The 8779-nt window shown below is 38.1% G+C and overlaps 1 protein-coding gene across 2 annotated transcripts; it reads left to right on the top strand.

Annotated features, from left to right (window-relative positions):
- Positions 1 to 991: 991 nt before the first annotated feature.
- LOC149834182 (CRM-domain containing factor CFM3, chloroplastic/mitochondrial-like) lies at positions 992 to 8461 on the top strand. Of its 2 annotated transcripts, XR_016432752.1 has the most exons (10): positions 992 to 1968; positions 3563 to 4052; positions 4140 to 4270; positions 5036 to 5377; positions 6464 to 6620; positions 6708 to 7000; positions 7148 to 7207; positions 7745 to 7795; positions 7911 to 8027; positions 8157 to 8461. XR_016432752.1 is itself a non-coding variant. In XM_090011268.1 (9 exons), the coding sequence occupies exons 1-9, from the start codon at positions 1114 to 1116 to the stop codon at positions 7944 to 7946; spliced, it is 2415 nt and encodes an 804-aa protein (XP_089867394.1). In that variant the 5' UTR covers positions 992 to 1113; the 3' UTR covers positions 7947 to 8461. The 2 variants fall into 2 exon arrangements, 1 of the variants encoding a protein (XP_089867394.1); XM_090011268.1 differs by having other exon boundaries at positions 7911 to 8461.
- The last annotated feature ends 318 nt before the right edge of the window (positions 8462 to 8779 follow it).

Below are 8779 nucleotides of genomic sequence, written 5' to 3'. Positions count from 1 at the left end.
TTGCAATGAAAAATCTAATCTTAACATTCATCTTTTTTACTGTGTTTTACAAAATTAAAACTAAAAGAGATCTAAACAGAGCTCAAGACGCACACCACACAATCTCATGACTAACGAAAGAACAGTGACAAAAAGCACTTAACCTGGTTCGGTGAGAAATCACCTACATCCACGGAATCTGATCTCACACACATATAAAAGATTTAATCGGATTTTTATTTTTTATTTAATAAAAAAATATTTTTTGATATTTTATTAAAATGCTTGTTTTTATTAAAAATTAATTAAAAGCTAATTAAAATAATGCCATACTGGTAAGTGTTCATGTTCGCTTATGTCATTGGGGACACCCTCCCAAAATGATGTGTACCTGCGACATATGCATGCAAATTCTTAAGGCCTGTTTGGAATCTAGGTGCTGGGATGGGCGTTTATGGATTTGGGATGAGAAGTGAGGCCCTTACACTAAATCATGGATTTGGCAGCTGCCACTTCTTCAAATGCATAAACTTCATAAACGCTGGATCCCAGCTCCAGATTCCAAACAGGCCTTTAAAGTCCCAAAATGTCCCAACCCAATTCATGAACCCTAAAGAGTCATTAGTCATCAGAGAAGAACATTAAAAATGGATGATTAGATGATGGTCTAAGTCCACATTACATACTTGCTTCCAAACAAGATACGTATTCGAGGGAAAATGAAATCCGGCATCCTTAATTGAGTTCCTATAGCTTCCAAACTGAAAAACAGACAAAACCAATTCTCTTGAATTCCTGCAATTAGATTTTTCCCAACTCCATTCAAAACCATCCAATTACCTCCTCCCAAACACAGTCTTATTCGAGAGCGTAGGTGGTGCTCTCATCTAAAAAGAGATTGGTCACAGGTGGCGCTAGTATGTTAGAGGCTGCCTTTTAAGATAAATAGTATATCAAGCAGTCATTTTCAAGCAAAACAGAGAGATATTTCTCTATCTTGTCCGTCCCGCTCATCTGCTTCTTAGCTGATAACAGAACGGAAGAGCTGCCTTCCGAGAGAGAGAGAGAGGGAGAGGGAGAGTCTTCTTCTTCTGCAGGAATTTTCCTCGTCATGTCATCAGTGTGTTGGAGAACATGACGTCCTTCTTATCTTCCTCCCTTTTCACGGACATTCGTCTTCACCATCACCACTCTTCTCCTCCTTCTCCCTCCAAAATCTTTCCCCTCAGAACCCTCTTTCTCAATCTCAACAGGCGACCCTTCCTCTTCTTCTTCTCCTCTTCCTCTTCCGCCTCTTACGCCTCTTCTTCTTCTTCCTCCTTCAGAAATTCCAGTCCCCGTCCTGACCCTGATTCCGCCCGGCCTTTGGCATCGTATTCGAAGTCGAGCCGAGAACCATCGTCCCCGTGGTTGAGTAGATGGGGGCCCGGGCCTTCCACCGCTGAGCCGGCGAAGAGAACCGGTGGTGGCGGCGATAGCCGCCAATTGGACAGCTACCACCAGCCCAGGAGCCCAATTGAGCGGATTGTCGAGAGGTTGAGGAATTTGGGATTTAGTGACGATGATGATGATGATGATTTGCTTCCTTGGGAAGAGAAGGAGGGAGATTTGGAGGAGAAGGAGCTTGGTTATCTGTTGGAGAGGAGGTGGGAACGACCAGACCGAATTGGGGATCCAGCGGTGGGTTCTGAGCTTTTGCTGCCATGGGAGATGGATGAGGAAGGTGGTGGAGCGGTGACGGATTTGAAGAAGAAGGAAAAGCGTGTGAAGGCTCCAACTTTGGCGGAATTGACGCTTCCGGATGACGAGCTCAAGAGGTTGAGGAAGCTAGGGATGCTGCTGAGGGAGAGGATAACGATACCGAAGGCCGGCGTGACACAGGCGGTCTTGGAGAAGATTCATGATAAATGGCGCAAATCGGAGCTGGTTAGACTCAAATTCCATGAGACGCTCGCCCATGATATGAAGACTGCCCATGAGATTGTTGAGGTTTGCCCGGCACATTTTGTTGTTTTTGGGCCTTTTATGGATAATGTAGGTAGAGTTTCGTAGACATTGAAGAAAATCAATTGCTTTCTGGTTGAATTCTTATTATCTTGGCGCTGCAGTGCTATGAAATTGGTAATATAAGGATCAATAGTTGACACTGAACCGACTGATAAACTCTTTGATAATAATCATTCGTCACATACAGAAAGGATTGATTGGGTTTTTGTAGATTCTCATTGTTAAATTAATGACATCTGTTGGTCATTTGATGATTGATGCTAGCATTTGTATTTCTTGTAAATCAGACTAGAACCATGTGGTATCAAAGAAAGAAATCAAGAGAAACATAAAAGATTGGGGAATGTCTTTATATTGAGGTGTCAATGATGTCGAGAAGTGATATGCTGTTAGATTACCTAACATAATTCACAGGTGGTGCTCAAGAAATTTTTAGTCAGATTGTGTTTTTTTATGAAACTAAGTAGGGCACTGGTTCTAGAAATTGGGATGCCTGGGGCCCTGGAGTCCATTACTTGCCAAATTTCATGGCTGTTGTTGCCTTGCGGTGATATTGGTGATAGAGTCCTTCCTTCTTATAGACCGCTGTGGTATGTTCCTTGCTGCTTCTATATATTTGACTTACATTGAAACTTTCATGCTTCGTTGTCGCACACCATGTAAAATGAACCTCATAGGGTTTCATTGAAAGCTGTGTGCCTCATGTTCTCCTTTTCAATTCCTTCAGACGTTGAAGTTCTTGACATAGGCCTATGGTTGGCTGAGGCTTGTTTTGTTGCTAAGAGATATCTTAGTGGATATAAATTATTATAAAATTGCTTGATTGATAATATTTGTTCTTGCTTCAGTTACAGCCATCTTTGTTATGTAGTTCCCATTCTTGTTAAATATTATTACAATGGTTCCTATTATCATTGTACCTCCTGCAACAATGTGAATACAATCATAAACAAAAAAACTTTATCCAAAAAGAAATATCATCATTGTCTAATTGACATGACATAGGGGAGCATCTTAGTGAGCTCAATAATATTTTGAGGTTAGATACTGGAGGATCTTTAAGAATTTCTTATCTTCGCTCTGGTGTTCCTTTCCAGAATAGCTCTTAGTTAAATGAGAAAACATTTTTTTCTCATATTAGAAGAGGCCATACGTTTTATTTATGAGGAATTTTGCAACTTTTCATATCAAAAAATCCTATATTAAGTTTACTGTTGAACATTTCTCTAGTCTTGCAGACAAACCTATTCTGTTCTTGTTACTTTCAACAGAAGTCTGGGATTTTAACTTATTGAAGAACTCTTATCTGGAAGTAGCATGCTAGGCCTCCAAAATATATTTACAAATGTAAATTTAGCAGTATCTATGTTCTTGTGAAATGGTGGCTTCTCCTAATGGTGCTGATTTTTTTTTCCGCTAATGTGCATCAGTTAACCATGTAAATCTTTTTACTTTCGTCTATTTCTATTTATTCTTTTGTTTAGATCTTCTGTGCCATTTTTCTTTCTCATGATTTTTCAGTCAGTCAATGATTCTCATTTAGTTATTGAGACACCGGGTTCTTCTTGCTGGTCAGCGCCGAACAGGAGGACTTGTATTATGGAGGTCAGGAAGTATTATGGTAGTGTACAGAGGAAGTAACTATGAACATCCTCTAAAGCCTGCAATTTTTGGTGAAGAAAGTGTTTCCAAAGAAGTTTTACATGAAGGAGATAAATTATTTGTACCAGATGTTATTTCTGTAGAAAACAGTGACAGTGGAAAGGATTCTGATACTTCATTTCTGGAAAAGTCTAAGCCCTCGAATGTGAGTCCTGACCATGTTGAAAATTTAACAGCCGAAGAAGCGGAGTATAACAGCTTACTTGATGGGCTAGGTCCTAGGTTTGTAGAATGGTGGGGCACTGGATTGCTTCCTGTTGATGCTGACATGCTACCTCTGCATGTTCCTGGTTATAAAACACCTTTTAGGCTTCTGCCTACTGGAATGAGATCACGGCTGACCAATGCAGAGTTGACAAATCTAAGGAAGCTTGCAAGATCACTTCCATGTCATTTTGCTCTTGGTATGGTTTTCTCTGAGTATTCATTTGTTACGACTTAAGAGTTAAGAACTTCTTGCTTGGTACCTATTCGTGGGGTGATTCTTGTAGGGCGGAATAGGAATCATCAAGGATTGGCTGCTGCAATTGTAAAGCTTTGGGAGAAAAGTACAGTTGTTAAAATTGCTGTGAAGCGTGGGATCCAAAACACAAATAACAAATTAATGGCTGAGGAACTGAAGGTACATGTGATTCTCTATAGAGATTTTCTCTCTCTTTGCAGTTTAAGCTGAGGATATTTGAAAGCCATCTGTTCTGAAATATATCTATCATTTCTAATATAGCTAATTAAACATTTGCAATTATTATGTTGGATGCCTCATAGAGTCATAGCGCTTTCAATGGGGTGAAATTGAACCTGACCTGAACCGTATTTAGTCTGATATAGTTCCTAAACTTAAAACTTATCGTATATTTATAACTCAACAGAATTCTGGTGGCTTTTGATGGGGCTGATGTGTGTTAGATGGCCAGCCTGAACCACACTGCCAAACTTGTGCTTTTGCCATTGGAAATGTTGGAATCCCACCCTCCATTCATTGGAAAAACTAGAACATGTCCTGCAGTGCTTCACTTATTGTAAAAACTATTGCATCATATTATGTGTTTCATTAGATTTGGATTTGCCTCTTTATAGTTGGATTCAGATTCAGTCAACAGCATGGAGATCTGACCTAAATCAGAACTGTGAGCTGAATATGACTCTGTTGGTTGGGTCGGTTTTGAGTAGACCCAGGTCTGAACTGAATCTGACCTATTGACAGTCCTGATCTTGTATAACTGCCATAGCTGCAGTAATCAGACTTTTTTATTTGATTTGAAGCCTAAGAGGTGAAGTACCTTTACTAAGGGAAAAAAGGTCTTTTATGAAGTGAAGCATGCTATATTTTGGTACGGTAAAGATTCATCCACTGAATACAGAATTTTATGTTTTTGTCTTCTTTCAGAAGCTTACAGGTGGTATTTTACTGCTTCGGAACAAATATTACATTGTCATCTACCGTGGAAAGGATTTCCTTCCATCAAGTGTAGCATCTGCACTGATGGCAAGACAGGTGCTAACAAAAGATATTCAAGCCGATGAAGAGAAGGCACGTGGAGGAGCAATTGAATCGATACAAGTGGAAACAGAACCACAGGCCTTGGCTGGTACATTGGCTGAATTCCGGGAGGTTCAAGAACGATGGGGAATCGAAATTGCTGCTCAGGAAAAAGAGAAAATGATTGAGGAGGCTTCTAGAGCCAAGAGTGCCAGAGTCATCAGGAGAATTGAACACAAGCTAGCTCTTGTAAGTCAGATTCCAATTAGTTACTTCTATGACTCAGAGATCCCTCCTGTACTTCTCTAAAATATAATAGGATGCATCATTTGCTAGCCTCATGCTTCCTATATCAAATTTTCGCATGCCCCTTGCTCTATCTGGGTATATCATTCATATGTTGCTAGCCTCATCACGTTGCCTTCTTCTTCCAGTCTTCTGTAACCAGGCATCTCCTATTCGTCTTTTCAAATAATTTCAAGGCTCTGATGAAACTTTCTGTAGTGCATGTAATATGCTTATGTTTTTGTTCCTATGTACGAGTTCTAGCTCTTTCATTTCCTATGCCATGTTTCATGTGTATTCTTTTTTCTTTTTTCAGAATCCTGTATCTTGTTTCATATTTGTATATGGCAATTATAACCACAATTTCTAGTCACAATGCAACTATATTACATTTTTTCATATATGATGATCTTATTTGAATGGAATTGAAAGAAGCTTTACCAATTTTTAGCAGTTTTTTTCTCAAAGCGGGTAATCATTTTCAACATTTGTAGATTGCATAAATATGCTAATTTTTTTTTCCAATTATCCTTGCAATAGTGGCCATGATGAACTTGCATGCAAACCATACATATGCATTGTGTCAAGCCATCTTTTCTAATAAAGTAGAATATTGGAAGTTCATGATTTAGGTATTTTATAGGTGTAAGTTTAGAGTTTGGCATCCAGATGAAGGTACTCAAACTTATGATGCTTATTTCCAAGTGCTTAATGTTTCCTTTATTGACTTTGGCAATGATTTTGTGTATTATGGAGATTCCTGTATAAATTATTTTACCTGTTTAATGTGTACGATATTTAATATCCAGGTATATTATATGTATGCGGCGGATTTGTGTGTAGTATTTAATTTGATCAACTTGTTATTATGCCTGATTTTTAGTGCTTATTACTTCATTTTTCATTCACGATAAAATTCTGCTTAATAACTCCTTCACGGTCCTGCATTTTTATTTATGCTCTATTGGTTTAGAGATTTCCCACAAATTATTTATAGTCTTTATTTATGAAAACCTTGGCATGAATATGCATATTTTATCTCTGACACAGGCCCAAGCCAAAAAGTTAAGAGCTGAGAAACAGCTTTCAAAGATAGAAGCATCAATGGTGCCAGTTGGGCCATCAGATGACCAGGAGACAATAACTGATGAGGAAAAGTTTATGTTTCGCAGAGTTGGTTTAAGAATGAAGGCATACTTACCTTTAGGTACTTTTTTAACCATACATTGCTGTTCTGGCATGGAGCTTTTGGTTGAAAAGCTTAACATATGTATGATCTTTTACTCAATGCCAGGTATTCGGGGCGTCTTTGCTGGTGTCATTGAGAATATGCACTTGCATTGGAAACATAGAGAATTAGTAAAACTAATCTCTAAGCAGAAGACTCTTTCATTTGTTGAAGATACGGCACGATTACTAGAGTATGAGAGTGGTGGAATATTAGTAGCAATTGAAAGAGTTCCCAAAGGTTATGCTCTAATATATTACCGTGGAAAGAACTATCGACGACCCAACAGCTTGAGGCCTAGGAATCTATTAACAAAGGCAAAAGCCCTGAAACGTTCGGTTGAAATGCAACGGCATGAGGTGGATTTCAGTTATCATGCAATTAATTCTATTTACCTTTTTCTTTTTCAAATTACTATTTGAACGATTTCAAAGTATTCTCAGGATGTTTCTTGGGTAAAAATGTGTTTGGCTCATGTGCCTAAGATTTTTTAATTTGTAATCCAGTCACTCTGCCAGCGAATGCAGGAATTGGAAAACACCATTGAGCAGATGAAGGCAGAACTTGTAAGTCAACGTTTCCCCATTTTTTGGTTCAGTAAGAAAATATAAGCTTGATTGTGGTATCTTCTGCTTTGAGATTTTTCTTATTATGGAATGTTTACAGAGAATCTTTTTCTTTTTCCCCCTCCTGACATTTAAAGAACTCAGACAGAAGGATAGAAATTTGGCATGTTAATTGCATGGTAAACTTATTCTTGTGTCTTTTACACCAATCCTGCAGGGCAAGTAGTACTTGCATAAGTATTTTCACGACTGCAACTTGTATGATAATTTAAGTGTAGTTCTGTCTCGTGTGGGCATTATGTCAATGGCATCATTGTTCAAGGAGATGCTGCATGTTCTTGTTTGTTCATTCCGCAAATGCTACATACTGGGATATATATTTGCATTTATGTTACCTTGACTATGCAACCTGTATGATATTCAAGTGTAGTTTTGTTTCGTGTAGGTGTTATAATCAAATTGGTAATGTTTGTCAAGGAAATGCTGCAAGTCCCTCAATTATTTAGCTAATGCTGCATATTTTTATTTTGTCTGCAGGGAGATTCTCCAGATACCCAAGACAAAAGTATCTGGAATTCAGATGAAGAGGTTGTTGTCTGCTCATTTGCTTGATATAGAATTGATAGTACCCATTTTGTGAGGATGGTTTCTCTCTTATTGGGTGAAAGAGAATAATCATTAGCTGCTCTGTTCTCCCATGCAGGGTGAAGATGAGTACAGTTCTTCCTATAGTGAGTGACAACATTCAATCGAACGAAGCTGGATGTCCGAGGAATTTGTATATCCTTCCACTGGCTTGAGGATCACTTTTCTGAATCAAGTATGGTCTTATCATATTATTCATTTTGGCTTGATAGCTTCAGATTAGTAATTTCTGATATAGGCTGTAGGAATAGCATGGTTATGGTGGAATTTTTGAGTTCCTTCTTTATTCCTAAAAATTCTGCAGTGACTGTCATCCATGCTCCATCACCTTGTGTTTCCATGAGTATTTCTTGAGGACCGGAAATACTCTGTTCAAGCGATGACAGAAATTTTGGGAGACATGATAGTCAAACTTATCACTATTGTATATGCATTTCTTTTGTCGCACTGACTGAATTGGCTGTCATGGACAGGCTTGATCCTAGTTGGCTTCTAAGAGAAGCTTTGTCAGTTGAAATAACTTGTAAAAAAAAATTGATTGCTTTTTGATGATGAACCTATCATTTCGTTAGAATAAATAGAAATATACAAAGGAACCATTGAAACAAACTTGCGCACCTATAAAGTAGAATGCCAACAGCATGGAACAATGAACATCTTAAGAGGAAATACTTCAATGAAAATTTGTACTTTTGGAAAATGTTATGGTTTTACGTAACTTTATAAATTCTGGTTATAATGTTGTCAATGTGGAATTATTTACAAAAATCTAAACGGACACAGTTTAAGGAATCGTTAAGGTGACCGTAAGTGAAACATTAATGTTACATCTTGCAGAAGGAAAAGTTGGCTTAGGTTCTTTTGTCTATAAGGTCAATAAGAAATACCAACAAAAAGATAATTTCATCCATATTTTTGCTATGCCAT

Source organism: Nuphar pumila, chromosome 6, assembly GCF_984573655.1.
Source record: "Nuphar pumila chromosome 6, dmNupPumi1.hap1.1, whole genome shotgun sequence".
Classification (NCBI taxonomy): domain Eukaryota; kingdom Viridiplantae; phylum Streptophyta; class Magnoliopsida; order Nymphaeales; family Nymphaeaceae; genus Nuphar; species Nuphar pumila.
This window is presented reverse-complemented; position numbering and strand designations above follow the sequence as displayed.